Below are 17,235 nucleotides of genomic sequence, written 5' to 3'. Positions count from 1 at the left end.
AGACAGAGAGAGACAGAGACAGAGACAGAGAAAGACAGAGAGAGACAGAGACAGAGAGAGACTGTATACATGAGAGGAAGTATATGATACTTTTCTGAGTCTGTTTTGCTTATCACAGAGATAGTTGCCCATCTACATTTTTGTGACATTATTTACAATAGCAAAATAAAGAGTCATTGAGTGTCAACAGTCAAGTGGATAAAGAAAATAGATGCATATACACACATGTGCACCGAGTTTTATTCAATCACAAAGAAGAATGAAATTATGTTGTTTGTAAGAAAGTGGATGGATGTGTGCATCGTGAGAATAAGAGCTGCACTGGAGAAATATTATTTCTCTGTCTCATTTAGGTATTCTTGTCTCCCCTACACGCATAGAGAGCGAGCCATATTCCTACGCACAGTGATTCATGTAGTCACCAGCATTCACTCTGGGTTATTAAAGTCATTAAGAATCTTTGAGGAGGGCTGGAGAGATGGCTCAGAGGTTAAGAGCACTGACTCTTCTTCCAGAGGTTCTGAGTTCAATTCCCAGCAACCACATGGTGGCTCACAGCCATCTGTAATGAGATCTGGTGCCCTCTTCTGGCCTGCAGGGACACATGCAAGTAGAATGCTGTATACATAATTAATAAATAAATCTTAAAAAAAAAAAAGAATCTTTGAGGAGAAACCTGGTCTGGCTTCTTTTTCTGTCATTTCACTCTCAAGACTTCTGGCTGCTAGGGCTATCTTGCAACGACATAAAAATCAGAAAGCCAGAACTCAAGTTTTACGATATTGGAGGTAAAAAGTAGTTTACTGCTATTTTTAAATTTAAAAAATATAAAAAAAATTAATTTCTATGGGAGACACAATTGCTAGGTCAAGCCCTGAGGGTACGTGGCTTCATAACTACAGCTGTGGACACGAGAACTCTGCACCACTGAAAAGCAGCAGCTACCTCTTCCTGAATGCAGAGTAAAATGCGCACCGTGACACCCCAGCTGCTATGAGGGGGCGGCCAGTCACAGTTACCCCAGGTGACTTTGCAGATTACAGCTGACATGAACTAGAGCTTAAGAGGTCACACCCTCGGGGCTTCCAAAATACCCATGACAGAGACATTGTATTCCAACATACCCATGACAGAGACATTGTATTCCAACATACCCATGACAGAGACATTGTATTCCAACATACCCATGATGGAGACATCGTATTCTATCAGCAGCGTTGCTTCTTGTCCACACTGTTTAAGAATACTCATGGCCTCAGCATGGGTGCTTCCAAGAAGCCGAATTCCATCCACACTGAGCAACCTGTCTCCAGGCTTGATGGTGCCCTCTCTAGAGAGAAAATAAAAGAGCGGTCTTGAGTAATTCTGCATAATGGGGCCCAGCTTTAATAGCCTCTTAGCCAGCACCATGCTTCCACGCGCATGCTTGCCGCCATCCATCCCATTTGCATTCTTTTCAGCATCAAGAATGACATCGAGAGTGTAAAGAGGCAACCCGGAACAGAAAATTGCTGTAATACAAAAACCAGTAATGAGAAAATAACCACACAGTAGCAAATAACCTGGTCACCCACAGTTAACTCGTGGAGGACAGAAGTACGAGAGGCACGTTTTCCCGCTTGTAGGCTTTCACCTGAAGTCTAAGATTGATTTATTGGAGCCCGGGAAATAACATTCACCTATTTTCCCCCCAAAGTCAGGTTGAACAGAGAAGCCTTCTAATTTCAGCCCATTTATTAGCTGTGAACTCTAGTGGGATAGGGAGTGCGGGTGAGAATTTCTAGTCTATACATTTCCCTACTGAGTTATGAAGCCATTTAGCGATTATTATGCCAATCTGGCCTCACCTGCCTTAGATGAGGCCGGCCAATAATAGTCTCCCTGTTGTGAACACGGAGACTCAAGGCACCAGGAGATGACGATAAGACATTAGTGACACCACGGGGGCGGGGTCAAAGATGCCTCTGCTGGGGGGAAGGGCATGAGATGAGAACGCCAAAAATCAGCCTGACAAATATGGGACCCTGGGAGGATTGTCTCCAAAACAAACATCGTCCATCTAGATAATTCTAAAGCTTCACATTCCGTGCTCAGGTTTCTTTGGGTCCTAATTTCACTTGACAGTAATCTGCAGTTTGCTCCTGACATCCCTGCCAACCCTAAGAGTGAAGATTAATAAGAAATGTGTATACGATTATTTTCTTTAGACAGAGCAGTCCCCAAGAGAAGCGTGGGAAAGGAAAAAAGGTGAAACTCTCTGATGTTTGTATTTTGTTCTGTCCTCGGCAAAGGCAAAGAGATGCTAGCTGCTGGCACAGCCGAGAATCCAATAGCTCTTCATGTTCTTATTTTACAGGAAGATTATCTGCCTTAGACGTGAGCTCATGGCATGAGCTCTGGAGGACCATCACCCCTGAATATGTGCCCTAGTTCTTTCTAAAGCCTGTCTTAGCCATCCTGGGGCGTGGTTTGATCAACAGGGAGAAAATAAGAACGCTTCATTTATAGGGCGATTGTAAGGCTAAAGTAATGTGATATTCACCACGTATGTAGTGTACTTTCTGGAATGTCGAAGTGCTTCATACATAAATAGTATTTATTGTGGTAACTTATTTCCCAAACATTTAAAAACCTGTCTTGATTCTAAATGGATAGACAGAAGCAGTTAGTGTATCTACTTCCCACCCTTTAGCAGTATCTATGGAAGAAGTTGTGTGCCCCCGTTACTCTTGAGTTCACTTTTGCCATCAGGAAACAACACAGACACAAGCATCTCCGGACACCCAGATTGTGAGTTTACTTGGGACCCAGCAAGGCTCATGAGAAAACATCCACAAGCACTTTGTCTTAATATACTCAAATTCTCAAGGAAGGGAAGTCTCTAGAGGTTGATAAAATTTTCATCTGAGTAAATGTCACTCCTCAGTGATGGATCCGGTCACCACCATGAGGTGATGCCACAGCACCCGCCCGGCTTCCCATGGAACGTGGCAGTGCAGAAGGACATAGGCCAACTCTCTGTCTTGAAAGAGCCCATTTCTTTCCGTAAGTGCTTCTGGTGAGTCTGGCCACCCAACACACCCTTTGCTAAAAGCAAGCAACCCTGAAAGGTTGCCGGTGTTGTCTGTGCCTGTGATGGAGGAATTGAGCTCAGAACTGCGGACTTGCCAGAGAGAAAGCATAGTAAAGGAAGGAGGAGGAGGCAACACCTTCCTTTCTCTGCTCCCCCAGCTCAAGCCTCGCAGCTTCCACATTCTCACATATACACTGGACATCCACCTGTTACAATTGGTCGTTCTCTCTTTCCGAGTCCCCAACTGTATGCAGTCTGTTCTGGACAAGGATGAAGGAAGATGGAATTTACCTGTCAGCAGGCCCGCCAGGACGGACACAGGTTATCACAACCGGACGAGACTTATTTCTGTCATCATGAGCTCCCCCTAGGGCAAAGGAAAAGAAGAAAAGAAAAGAGGAGGGCATGTTTAAATACTCTCGTTGTTGCCTTTATAAAGAATTACTTACAAAGCCCCAGTGGAGATGTGGCAGTGTACTTGCGGATATATGGAGGAGAGGAGGATGTGCAATATGCCCTCTGGCATGGAAACCCCTTAAAGGGCTTATTCAGTTTAGGCAGAATGGTTTTGAAGACACTACCTTTCCATCTCTCAATACGCATAAACAAATAATCAGAATGATAGAAGACATTTGACAGTTGGAAATGGTATGGGGCTTACTAATTGAAACTACTGGTCCAATGAGGACATCGCCCAGTCATAAACAATGTTCAGGTACGCACACCTTATGCTTAGCATCATGGGATAAAGTACAGATGAAGAACAAGTCTCCAACCTTACATAAAAGAAACTCAAGAAAAGTGCCAAGTGGTTAACAAAAAGAAAGAAAGAAAGAAAGAAAGAAAGGAAGGAAGGAAGGAAGGAAGGAAGGAAGAAAGAAAGAAAGAAAGAAAGAAAGAAAGAAAGGAAGGAGAGTGTGGTGATACACATTTATGATTCCAGCACTTGGAATCCCCATGAGTATGAAGTCAGCCTGGTCAATGGGCCATGTAGTGCATTCTAAGCTTGCCTGGGTAATAGAATATGATCCTGTCTAGAACAAAACAAAGTGGCTCAAATGACCACTATCAAAAGTATAGCATTCAAAATATCGGGGAAAGACTTCACAGGGCTTGTTGCACTGAATGCAAATGGGAATTCAAATATTTTGCACAAGATAAATTTCTCTAGGAGTTGTAGAACTATCACATAGAGCCTTAGGTGGAAATTCCCATAACCCCTAGGAAATTTTTCTTTTGATCCAGGACCAGTTTCCACAACTTCCTTTATCTGTGCTCCCCAGGATGTGCCTGTGCCCCCAGTGATGAACCAACACTGGGTCTGGGGCAGCCACTCCACATCTGGACAGGACAGAGCTCACAATCTTTTCCTAGTAGTCAGCTGACACCTTTCAAGTCATACATTGGTCCTTGTTATATAGCCTGGAGTACACACACACACACGCCTCCTCTTTAATGAGTGTGTGGTATAACAGACTGTTATTTCCCAATCTTGGCATAGGGGAGGTAAATGAAATGAATCCAGCCCAAGAGAAAAGTACCATTTGCTTTTGCAGGGTATTCCACAAAGGTCCATTTGCTCTTCTATGATAGAAGTGATTAGAGAAACCTTCCCGTGATTTTCTCTGATACAAATTTAAAAACAAAACCACTGAATGCATGTTAATTAATTTGTGAACTTCTTGGTGGGTGACATCTTATCATCATTGAAATAATGCACTAAATACAGCACTTAGGTGCTAGGAGTTTGCGCTTGTAAAGGAAAAGCGGTTGCTCAGACCAGCCATGTTCACTGGTTATAATGATTAGCATCAGTGGCGACGCTTGTAAAAAACGTTAGAATCTGGGCTGGAGTTGGAGCTCATGGTACAGGAGCTTAGCATGTATGAGACTCCAGGTTCAATATTTAGCCCTAGAAAACAAAGCCAATGCCACTATCACAGTAGAGACCACATATGAATATCATGCATGTGTTAGAATGAGCAGAACCCTTTACAACTGTCAACATGGGAAGGGCTAAGCTTCCTTGTCCAGGGTAATAAGCAGGTTTGGTGATAATGATGCTCTCTAAAAATAGATTTTGTTCTTTAAACTGTTTTTAATGTTTTAAATTGTTTTAGTTTGTACATGTATGTGGAGATGGGAGGATAACTTGCAGGAGTCAGTTCTTCTTTCTAAAATGTGGGTTCCTGGGATCCAACTCAGGTCATCGGGCTTGTTGGCAAGCACCATTACTGGCTGAGCCATCTTGCTGACACAGAATGTTCTTTGGTTCCAGGAAGGAATTCTCTAAAGTTCACACATTTTGCTCTATAGGATGAATATCTATTCTTGGAAACCAAGATTTTTTTTTCATTAGAAAGTCTTACACTCATCTGCTAACATAGTTCAAAGTTCCACCAGAAGAGGGGAAGAATAAACTCTCCAGCACCGAATGGACATGTTCTGTCTGCGTGTTCATCCTGATTTATCTGGTATTCCCACTGAACCAAATTTAGCTGAAATTGCAGCTATGTCAAAACCATCAGATGGACTAACATTTGCCCACCATAGTGCCTCACTCTGATCAGCCAGTGACCCTTAGTGGCTGGGTTGTGACTGCTCATTGAACAGAGAAAGTTTCTAGAGATGGACCTCAAAATGATTTTAGAAATGCAAAATTATGTAAAACTGCAAACTTTTATGTTTAACCAGTGTATCAAGGAAATTCCTCAAGTCTGTACAAATGTGGCAGCCATTGGCTCAGCCTGGTTCACTACTATGAGGACTTTATTTTTACAAATTCAATGAAAGAACACTCAGTTCATGGTTCACTCTTTCCTGCCTAAATGAAGTGTTACCCGAGTATCAACAAGTGTTTCAGCCTCTAGAGATCTCCTTGTGTGCGCACACACATAAACTTTTGAAATTCCTGAAATCTGTTTGAAGGATATTTTGGTAATATTACATTTGAAATTCAGTTGCATCTGTTCACTTTCTTTTGTGATGATGAATTGCTATTGGCTCAGGTCTTTCATTAGCAATTAGATTCGCTATCGATTAATCTTATAGTAACTGTGATGGATATGTACAGCAGCAGTAAGCTTGGCTGCAGTTGTTTGATAATTAGAAATTTTGGCATGCATTTCAAATGCATTTCCCTTACGGTTTTAAGGAAAAAAGATTTGCATACACCATCATTTAGCCTAAATACCTTGTAGGGAGAGTTTTTACAATATGTGTCTAATTATTTTTATAAGAAATTAAAAAATGGTTGTGGTTAATAACCTGGCCTTGGAACCTATTGAGACTCTTAAAGATACAGTTTGGCCAGAAAAGTTTTATAACCAGAACACTGTCGAAACCACCAAGCCAAATCATATAATAAACTCCTAGTTTTGCTCACTTAGTGGAAACTATCAACTTGTGTTTTGAGTTCATTGATCTTAACTCCTTGAGGTAGGGTCTTTGTCTTAAGATGCCACAGGACTTATTGTCTTACTGGCATGTGGATGTATGCTTAGTGAATATTTCATTGAGTAATTGGTTTGCTGAATGACTAGACCAGTTTAGAATTAAACATTCAGAGCTCAGCTATAAAGAAAAGCTTGTCCAAGTGAACAGAACTGTTTTAGTGTTTGGTGCACATATAATTACTAAGATGCATGCTAATATTGGTTAGTCTTTTATCAATCATGTGGGCAGAATTGTAAAGTGCATTGTTATAGGTAATAATAGCAACAGAAAAATTCCCTCCAAATTTGTTAAAATTTCCTGATGCACACATAATTATTGACTCTCATTATCATACTATAGTTTCAGAGCTGGTAATATTGCAATAGTCTTTCAGGGGTAAAGTCACTAATAATAAAAACAGAGCCATAAAAACTAAGAGTAATAGTTCAGAATTAATAGAGTCACTTGAACTCTTCAGTATCAATGCCATTTCATATTGAGACCAAGTGAGCCAACACAGAAGGGTGCCCCAAGGGTTAAATTATCATTGGTCCATTTTTAGAAAGCTGCAAGAATAAAGTGCAGTTCAAAAGAAAGTAATATAAACAAAGTTGCTTAATTCCTAAGTATTGAATCAATCTATTCCTATCAATGTATTGAATCAATCTATTCCTATCAATATTTTTTACTTGGTAATAAAGACCAGATACAAGGACAAAGAAACATTAGAAAGTGCAAAGTCAGTATGGTCCCGGGGAACTGACCAGGTCCACTAAGAGTAGCTACTTGCACTGTATTACTGAGCTAAGAACAAAATTGAATTTGGAATTTGTTTGAATCTTTTTCATAGTCTTCTTTGCTTGATGATAATTTTACCCTATGGAAAGATCAGATTTTAAGGATGCCTTCTGACCTCTCACCGAAAAATTCTCCAGGAACATCTGAAGACCCACAGTTGCTAACCATCACCTACCTCGTATTACAAAACCAAAAGTGTTGCCTTCTTTGTGCAAAGTGACCTCCACGGTCCGGAACATAACACTCGATCCTTGCACAGCTGCATACGGGAATGAGATGGGAAAGGGTAAGTTTAAGGTTGTAATAACATTTCTATTATAACTTTTCAGTGTGATACAATAGGCTTGCAAGTTCTATTGCAAATAATTTATTTTGAGAACAAGCAATAAATAGTACCAATAAAGTCTAAGAAAAAAATAATTGTAGTGACATACAGAGACTATGTGTAGTTACCCATATAAATGACCCATATTTTTCCAAGTAGAAACAAAGTCATAGCTAGATTCTTTCCTATCCTAGATAAGGGGTGATAATTATGTTGCGTAAACTTTACAGAGCACGCAAGGCAATCTCCAACAAATAGAAACATTTTCCTCTGTGAAATACAAAAGTAATATGATTATTGCAAAGCTTATGAAATAATTTCTGCATTCATTTCTAGTTTTGAAGCTGGAGGATGAAGAAAACTCATTCTTCTCAGCTTATAATCAGATTGCCGATGCAAATAGATCTTCTGACACATAGACAGCTGTTCGGCAAACATGCCAGCTGCCCAGATGAAACATGGAGAGCCAAAGAAACCCTAAGCACATTCAAAACGTGATGGGCAAGAAAACATAGACAGGCTTCAATCTGCCTATTATCTCCGTGTTCTGTGGTTTGCCTTTTATTGCTCTCATTTCACAAAATGAAATTGTGCTGCCAAGATGCAGTCTCTAACTGCATAATACCACACACGCGAGGATCCGGCATGTAAGGTGGAGTCAATAAAATATTCTGAGAAACTGCTTTTGGGGAATAGTGAGTGATTCTGATTGTATAATAAACCATTGCTACATAAAAAAATTCACAAATTAGTATTTTAACGTGATGAGTGCTGGAATGATTTTGTTGGTGGACAAAGAAAAACTTGTGTGCTGTACAGAAAGAAGTAGATGGCTTCCAATCCTTTAAAAAACTGTACAGGGGAAGCTGTGAGTGGTGGAGCAAGCTCGTAACCACAGCTCTTGGGAGGCTGAGGCAGGAGAATTACAAGTTCAAGCCTAGCCTGGGCTAGAGCAATTTAAAGGATAGTCTGGGTGTGAGATCCGATATCAAAAAACATATAATGTCTACAGCCATAGTTAGTATCAACAACACATTTTATACTGTTACGAGATCTTACCATGTTTCTTACATAAAGCTATCAATACAAAAAGCTTGGCTTAGGATGCTTGAGTTACAACGGGCTGGCTCTATTATGGTGGGGAATACACTCAGATATGCTTCGCTTTCCCTCTGTGGGATATTCAGCAGAGGATACGAGCTACTTGGCATTTAGTTTATAGAATAAGCCTGTGCTAATGCTTTACCAAAAACGAGGCTAATTTAAGTGGCAAGAGGCCATTTCCAGTGGATCAGGCTGAGACATTTGGTTGGTTAGGATTATTCAAAGGATTGCAACTTCACAACAGTTTCACCTCTAGATGGATGGGTTTTGCAAGACTTAGCTCCATCCAAACTCAAGAAGCATCTTCATATAGACAATTGTAAAGAACCATTAGAAATTACTCTCTTCTCACCATCTGTACAACAAGCTAGTGGTTTAAATTAAACACTAATTGTATTTATTTTTAATGGTCAGAAATGCTAAACCCTAAAGGTTTAGCATCTAAAGGGGTGCTGTAGGAACAATGGCAAAAGACATTTAAACTCATAGAATTAGACTGGTACCCAAAGTTGATCTACCAGGCCAGGGCAGAGAGTACAGGAAAAACCTGGATATGCTGACAAACAGCATTCATGCACAGTTGAACAAATGTTTTGCTACATGGCTTATTAATTGAATGCCATTGCCTGGCTTTTCAGGGAATTTCAGTTTAATCAAGTAGGGACAGTACATACAAACAAATGAAAGAATTGAGGGATAGTTTTAATTAAATGAAGAACAAAACTGACTTTGAACTAAATGATTTCTTATCTCCATGACCCAACAAGCCACTTGAAGAAACTAGTTTTGAATATAATATTTTCATTTTATTGGTGTGAGGAAGGCAAAGACACGCTGAGAAATACCTGACGAGCATCTACTGTGTGCCCAGAACTCAGAAAAGCGGTTTGCAAATATTATCTTATTTAATCGTTACATCATCTTTCAATTACACACAACCAAATTCCAGCTCTGGGCCACCTGTGCATGTCGGCTGGATGTCTGTCCTGGGACTGTTAAGTACTGGAATTTTAATTTTGTTGTAGCTTTCTACAGCTGACCACAAAATTCTTATAGTCAAATCTCGTCTGTATGAAGACTCTGGGATTACCCGCAGCTTCAGAACATCCACACGCTACTTTACATCATATACAATGACAGCTGCTATTGTTGGCAACATCTTAATACAATTAACAAAACACATTGGATCTTTATAGCTTTTATTCACACTATTAGCCCTAGCTGATTTTGTTTTCCCACCCAGTGTCAGAACCCTGGTGTTGACCATGTAAATGTTACTCATTATTCTGCAGAGATGTAATGAAGAGGCTTGGCCAAAGGGTTAGAGGGCTAAGTGAGGTCTCCTTAGTATTTTATTTGGACTGCGGCTCTGTGTTTCTGTTTGTGAATGTGCGTGTGTTTCCGGAAAGCTGTTTTATTATGGCAGATAAGATTGCACCAAGTCAAATGCTCCATCTCTCTTCCATCCTCATTGCCTCTGCAGAAGACCAGGAGTTGAGCTGTCTTCCACTTGTCCTTGTGCCTCGTTTGCCTCTGAGGCAAGGGGATGCAAGCAGAGGCTGGGAATGCGTTCAAGTGGGTGGGGCCGCCTTCTCACCCTCTGCCATTGGGAGAACTCTCTAGAGCAGTGCTCCTATTTACAGATGCGACCCCAGAATGCACTGCATGGAGGAAATCTTCAAATGCCCCTCCGACTTCACCACGCCCACCAGGAGGAGCACAGGGTCAGGACAGAGGCCACACCGTGACCTGCCTTCAATTTGAGTGAAGAAAGGATTTCTTCTGTCGGACAGCTGGGCTTACTCAGCTGGTGATTTAACAGGAACCAAAAGGGCCTGACAGATTTCTCTTTTTAATTATTAAACAGGGAGAATCTGTAGCTTCAAGGTTTAAACAGAAACACCATTTAAGTAAATAGATTGTCCCCAAATCACATTCTTTCTCATTATTTAAGCTGATGATAAAATGCTAACTGTCAACCGAAAATGGCCAAGAATTACTTAGCATTTCAAAATTCCACTGGGGCTATGTGAACAGAGTGTGGACGTATTTCTGGGTCAATGTTTAATGCATAAATACAGAGGATACACTTTGCTCATAATCTCCCCAAGTAGGTCTGCAAGCAGTAGAAAATTCTCAGTTAAAATGAAGTATGGAGCACAGGTCAACCTATACTTCATTTCCATACAGAAACCGAATCTTAGGAAAGATAAGTGATTGCCCATGGTCAGAATTTAAGTTGTTTTTTTTTTTAAACCCCCAACATCACAGACATACACACCCAGCTTTCTCTGAGCCCTTGAGTAGGCAGAGACTCAGACAGCTGTGCTCTGGTGTGTGGTTCTTGGTGTTGGAGGGACAGAGAGAAACTAGCGTGGGTGGGCCTCAGCTAGCTGTGATGGCCTGCTTACTCTCGGTGCTCTGAGCTAAGTACAGGAGAGGCCTGTTAATGCCTTCAACCTTTCTGAACTCCCAGGTCTTATTAATTTTCCAAATGCAAGAAAAATAGATAGAGATTATCCTTGGAGGATAGGCCTCTTCCAACTGATATCTATCATGAAAAATACTTTGGTGTTTAAAAGCGTATTTTCTTTTTTTTCTGTCAGTTTTATTGCAAGGGGAAGACAAATCTATTTCAGTAGCAAGCCTCAGCAGATTTATCTCCTAAACATGTTGGGTACCAACCTTCTCTGTAACTCTGTAGATGCTGTATAGGCCAAGGATATCTCCTGTCTTGGGAAACAGTAACAGTGTCGCCCATGGGTTAGAGCATCTGTTTGGACCTATTTCCCATTTCGTTTCTAAAATAATAACTTGAAACATGCTGGTCTGACGATATGGTTTTTAAGAAGCCCTTAAAGATTGTTCAATTCCCACATATTCCATGGGGCCTCATCATTTGATTCCTGTTGCCTCACTGGCTGCTTTCTATCTGGGACATCTTTGCCTTTCATTTCTGCTCTGACAATCCCATTCCGTCCAGCCTGAGGCCACTGTAAGCTCTTACTCCCTCGCTGGACCTCTGCTCAGGGTGGTCCTCCTCCTAGTCGGTTTGCACCATCCCTTCCCATTCTCCCCGAGCCTTAGCTCTGAATCATTCATGACACTGGACAAAGCCCCACTCTGGGCCTGACCCTATAAACCAGATGGAATGCCTTTAGGAAGGGAAGGTGTCTTACTGATACACACACGCAGTGGAAGGCAAATGTATAAATGAGAGACACATCTCTTTAGAGTTGGTTTTCTTAACCTCAGGCGATGCTTTGAGATAACGATTTGACTTTCATCAAGTTAAAGAAACCACTGTGCCCATATGACGATGATAATGGCTAATATTTGCCAAGTGTGTAGCAACGGTCTAAGCACGTGATCTCGCTGCTGAATTCCTACAGCATACACCCATCAGTGGCTGTAGCCAGTTAAAGGTGGGTGTCCCATGGCTCAGAGAACTTAACGTAGCCTGGCTGGTTTCACCTGGTCCCTGAGTCTCAACCGTTTGTATTACCCTCAATCTCAATTTATAATGAAATCACTTGCCCACATTGCTGGCCTCTTCCTTGCTGTTTCTGTGTGCTTGACAAATGCATCTCAAATGTCATATTCCGTCTTTCCAACACCAGTTCTCCCCGCAATCCTGCCCAGCTCTGTTAATGGCAACTATATCATTTTAGTTGCTCAGGCTCACAACCTCTGGATGACCTATTTTTGCACAGCCTGCCTCAGGTTCATTAGGAAGCCCTGTAGGCCCCTTATTCAAAGCACACAGAACCCATTTCCCATCTTCCTCACCACCACTTCTCATGGATCTTGGCAGTCTCCTCCCAACACTTCCCTCTCCCTCTGTCTCCAGTGGCCATTGCTTCTGTCGAAGCCCAGCCACCGGGAAGCCGCTGCAACTGGGAGCTCCTAAGTCCTCCCAGTGACCCATGAGGTCACTCCACCTTGCATTTCTGACCTTGTCTCTTAATTCTCTTCCTGTTCATTCCACTCTTGCCACATGGCCTCCTCCATGTTTCTAGAACAACCACTGGCATTGCCGTGCCTTTTGCTCTTATCACCGGCCTCCTCCATGTTTCTAGAACAACCACTGGCATTGTCGTGCCTTTTGCTCTTATCGCCGGCCTCCTCCATGTTTCTAGAACAACCACTGGCATTGCCGTGCCTTTTGCTCTTATCACCGACCATTTCTTCTCCCTGGAGCCTTCCTTTCAGAAATTCATATGGCTGTTCCCCTCACCGCCTTCAAGTTCTGGACCTCGTCACCTTTTTGATTATTGTTCCCAACTTCCCTATGTAACATGGTAGTCTGTTCCCAATCCTTCCACACCCCCAATTACTTCTGATTTATTTTTTTTCGTATTTTCCTGTCCCTTAGGATACATCATGGTTATCAGGGCTTTTGCTAAATACTGTCTCATCCTTGTAGAGAGTAATCTCCACTGATGTTGTCATGTTCTTAGAGCGCACTCATGGCTGAGGCACAGCAAATACTTGTCAACTCATTGCTAAACATGGATTATCACCAACTACTCATAATAATCTAAGTTCTCGCTGGTAGGGAAGAGCAAAGAGCTGGCTAGGGCCATATCCCTGGTGACAGCTCATCAAAGGAGATGGGAAAGCAGAACAGCATAGCTTCAACGCAAGGGCATAACCAGCAGAAGCCATACTTCAAGAGAGTGAGACAGACAGGCTGGGTTCAGATACTTTTCAGCCTTCTAACCTGAGAAAGTCTTGTCTTGCACCTTCAAAGATGGAAAAGAACAGATGCCTGTCTTGTAGTTTTGATTAGTCTATCTATTACTTATTAAAAACTCGTAGAGTGTCAGGCCATGTTCTAAGTGCTTTACTGATGCTAACAGCCACTTCGTGTGGCAAGCAATGATCTCCATTTCGCAGACGGGGAAACTGAGACATAACACTCAAGCAACCTTCTCAAGGACAGGTAGCAGGTGAAGCTGGATTTAATAAGTTCTCAAAGTCTGTCTGCTGCACTTACTATTGTTTTCATCATTTAATAATAATTAGATATGATATACACCAAAGAGTTGATATAAAGCATGTAAACATGCTTTTCCTAGATTTAAGCACAGTATTTGGATAATATGTAAGGTAAGGATTTAAATTATGTTAACTGTTTATTAAATAAAGTAACTTAAATGGCAACAATATCCACAGATCACTTCTTTAGAACGTGGTTCCTAGATGATTTCATTGCCAACTGTGCGTCCTTAGTGCTTTCTAAGGAGACACGTGGTCTCCCATTTCAAGTTACTCTGAAATAGGACACAACTGCTCTCTGTCCGCTGTAGCGACATTGACGGGAAAGAAAAAGAAGAGAAGCCAGCAGTGGTAGGAGCTGTGGCCGGCAGTCCTCCCTCCAGGGTTGTCTTCACTTACAGACTGGTGGCAGCTCATACTCGACCTCCAGGACCACTCTCTCCCCCACATTTTTCAGCAAGCTGATGATCTCGTCGTGGCGGAATTTGGCCAGGTTGATCCCGTTCACTGCTTTGATGTAGTCACCCACATCCAGCTGGTCACTTCTGCAAAACAATGTAGTCACTACGGTGGACACATTTCCCCACAGGACAGTCTCCTATCTTTTCACTTTCCCTCATGTAGCTTAACAGGGCAAGATAACAAATACCCAGCTTCCTCTGACCGGAACCTCAAAGGAGCGTGAGTGAGCACGGGTGGGATGTGGTTGAGCTAGCCTACTTACCCTGCCTGTTACGCCCTGCTACACAGTGGTGCCTACCATATTGTCTTTGACCTGTCTCCGATTGTTCTTCAAACGTTTTACCTCTTTTATTTTTAAAACATCATAAAACAAAACAAAATTTGAAAACATTAGTTGTTTGGCCCCCAGCATTGCTTCTTTAGGGATCCACCATGATCCTAGAAACTTCAAACCTTTTCTTCTTCCTCTCTCTCATTTTTGTCACCTGGCCTTTGGACATTTCAGAGCTTTTAATGTCTTTGTTGGGGGTGGGACCAGACTCAGAGTCAAGGAAAGAGCATATTTTGTTTCTTAGTGTTTGCTCTTCAAAAAAATAAAAGTTGTCTCCTTGATCATGACTGATAAAAAGAATATCGAGGAGTGATGTGCGATTCCCCTCTGTAATGCTGTGAATACCATTGCTTAATAAAGAAACTGGCTTTGCCTGATAGGGTAGAGTAGAGCTAGGTGGGAAAACTAAACTGAATGCTGGGAGAGAGAAGGCGGAGTCAAGGAGAAGACATGTAGCCCGACAGGAGACAGATGCCAGAATTTGGTAAGTCACAGACTCGTGGCGATACACAGATTAATGGAGATGGGTTAGTTTAAGATATAAGAGTAAGCCAGAAATATGTGTAAGCTATTGGCCAAACAGTAGTGTAAGTAATGTGGTTTCTGTGTGATTATTTTGGTTCTGGGCAGCCCGGAACAAACAAGCAGCTCCTACAACAGAAGAGGAAGAAATTCCAGAGCAAGATGTGACTCTCCGAATCATTCCCATCATCCCTTGTGGCCCCAGAACCCCCAATGCTCTGGGCTTTATCTACTAGACAGACTTCCAAACCAAGAGCAGGCAATGAGACCACTGGCCGGGAGTCAAAGTATTTATCGCCGGACACAAAGACAAGATGAGCTTCCTGCTCAGTGTTTCCTCTAGGAAACGTCTTATGTCCTGGTGAGAAAGCCAAGTCTCCTGCCTGGAAAAGTAAATACTCTGCCTAGAAACTGGAGTTGTGCCTCCCTCCCTCGCTCCATCACCAGTTTACATCTTACGGGTCATCTGCTCCACACTTAGGAAATCTGAATGTCACTTTTCCTCTGCGGCCCATTTGCTCTCCAGAGGGACAGTCAGACCTTAAGCAATCCTGTTGAAATTAAACCTGCGAGATCTGGGCTGCTCCTGAGGGGACACATAAGTCCCCAGTGGCTTCAGCACAGCCACTGGCAGAGCTGGGGAGCCTTTTCTGAAGCATGCCTGCTGTGCTTCTGTGGGGAGGCGCTGCCTGGCAGACAGCAGCCAACCTTTCTCTATCAGTGACCTTTACTGATGAACTCTAATGTTTTGAGTTAATTATCCCCTTGTATGGTTCTCTCTGTTTCCCTCCGAAGCAGTTACCTGGCAGCAATCCCTCCTTGCCGCAGGTTGGACACTCTCGGTTTGCCATCTTTGTCGATTCCCCCTGAGACCGTCAAGCCGAGGGTGGTGCCTTCCTTCTTCATCAGCTCCACCACGGTGGAGCCCTTGAATTCCTCTGTAAAAGACACACATTCAGCCCGTTAAATGAGAGAAGAACCAGGGATGCCAGCTGCATGGTTACATGACTCCACTCCCTGCATTTCCCCTACGTTTTCATTTATGAGAAAAGACCTGGTCATTGCAGTGGCTCATGATGTTGGGTGTGCAGATGGCACAGCGAAATGCCTTCCAGGAGAGGTGATTAGCCCAGCACCAGTGGGCTAGTCCACTCTGGTTTCACATACATAGTCTCAATCCTCCAGTACCAAAGACTGTATTCTCCTGTGGTTTCTACCATTCACTAGAGACTTGTTTTCTATTCTTATAATTCAAAGTACAGCACAGTGTTGTCTGCTAGAAGGAACAGAATTTTAAATAATCACACAAATGCATAGGATATGGCGACCAGCTCACTGTTCCCCAGACTTCTCAGGTGAGGAAGCCAACTGCCTGAAGAGTGTTCAATACAGGCTCGAGAAATATTAACAACACTATTTCGTCTTTAAAAACCCAAAGCCCTGGGATAGTAGGGATGGAGGAAGGACAGAGAGGAGAGCAAGAAAAGAGATATCTTGATTGAGGGAGCCATTATGGGGTTAGCAAGAAACCTGGCCCTAGAAAAATCCCTAGAAATCCACAAGGACGACCCCAGCTAAGACCCTAAGCAAAAGAGGAGAGGGGGCCTCAACTGGCCTTGCCCTGCAGTCAGACTGATGATTATCTTAAATATCATCATAGAACCTTCATCCAACAACAAATGGAAACAGATGCAGAGACCCACATCGAAGCACTGGACTGAACTCCCAAGGTCCAGTAAAGAGTAGAAGGAGTGAGGATATGAGCAAGGAAGTCAAGACCATGAGGGGTTCACCCACTGAGCTAATGGAAGCTCACCAACTGCACTGGATTGGGAGTGAACGAGCATGGGATCAAGCTAGTACCTCTGAATGTGGTTGACAGTTGTATGGCTGGGGCAGACTGAGGGGCCACTGACAGCGACACTGGGATTTGTCTCTACTGCATGTACTGGCTTTTTGGGATCCTATTCTCTTTGAATGTATACCTTGCTCAACCTAGATGTAGTAGGGAGGGCCTTGGACTTGCCACAGGGCTCCTTGTCCTCTCTTAGGATTGGAGGGGGAAGGGGTAGGAGGGTGTGTGGAGGGAGTGGGAGAAGGGAAGGAGTGTGGGGATTTGGATTGGTGTTTTTTAATGTAATAATAATAATAATAATAATAATAATAATAATAATAAATATAAAT

General features: G+C 42.5%; 1 protein-coding gene across 1 annotated transcript in view; it reads right to left on the bottom strand.

Annotated features, from left to right (window-relative positions):
- Window positions 1-17,235, bottom strand: part of Grip1 (glutamate receptor interacting protein 1) — a 263,579-nt gene that overhangs the window by 136,188 nt on the left and 110,156 nt on the right. The window contains 5 exon segments of the mRNA XM_005357916.3: window positions 1,185-1,330; window positions 3,365-3,440; window positions 7,482-7,565; window positions 14,136-14,281; window positions 15,854-15,989. Coding sequence (XP_005357973.2) covers window positions 1,185-1,330; window positions 3,365-3,440; window positions 7,482-7,565; window positions 14,136-14,281; window positions 15,854-15,989 — 588 coding nt within the window.

This window comes from Microtus ochrogaster, chromosome 24 (assembly GCF_000317375.1).
Source record: "Microtus ochrogaster isolate Prairie Vole_2 chromosome 24, MicOch1.0, whole genome shotgun sequence".
NCBI lineage: Eukaryota > Metazoa > Chordata > Mammalia > Rodentia > Cricetidae > Microtus > Microtus ochrogaster.
This window is presented reverse-complemented; position numbering and strand designations above follow the sequence as displayed.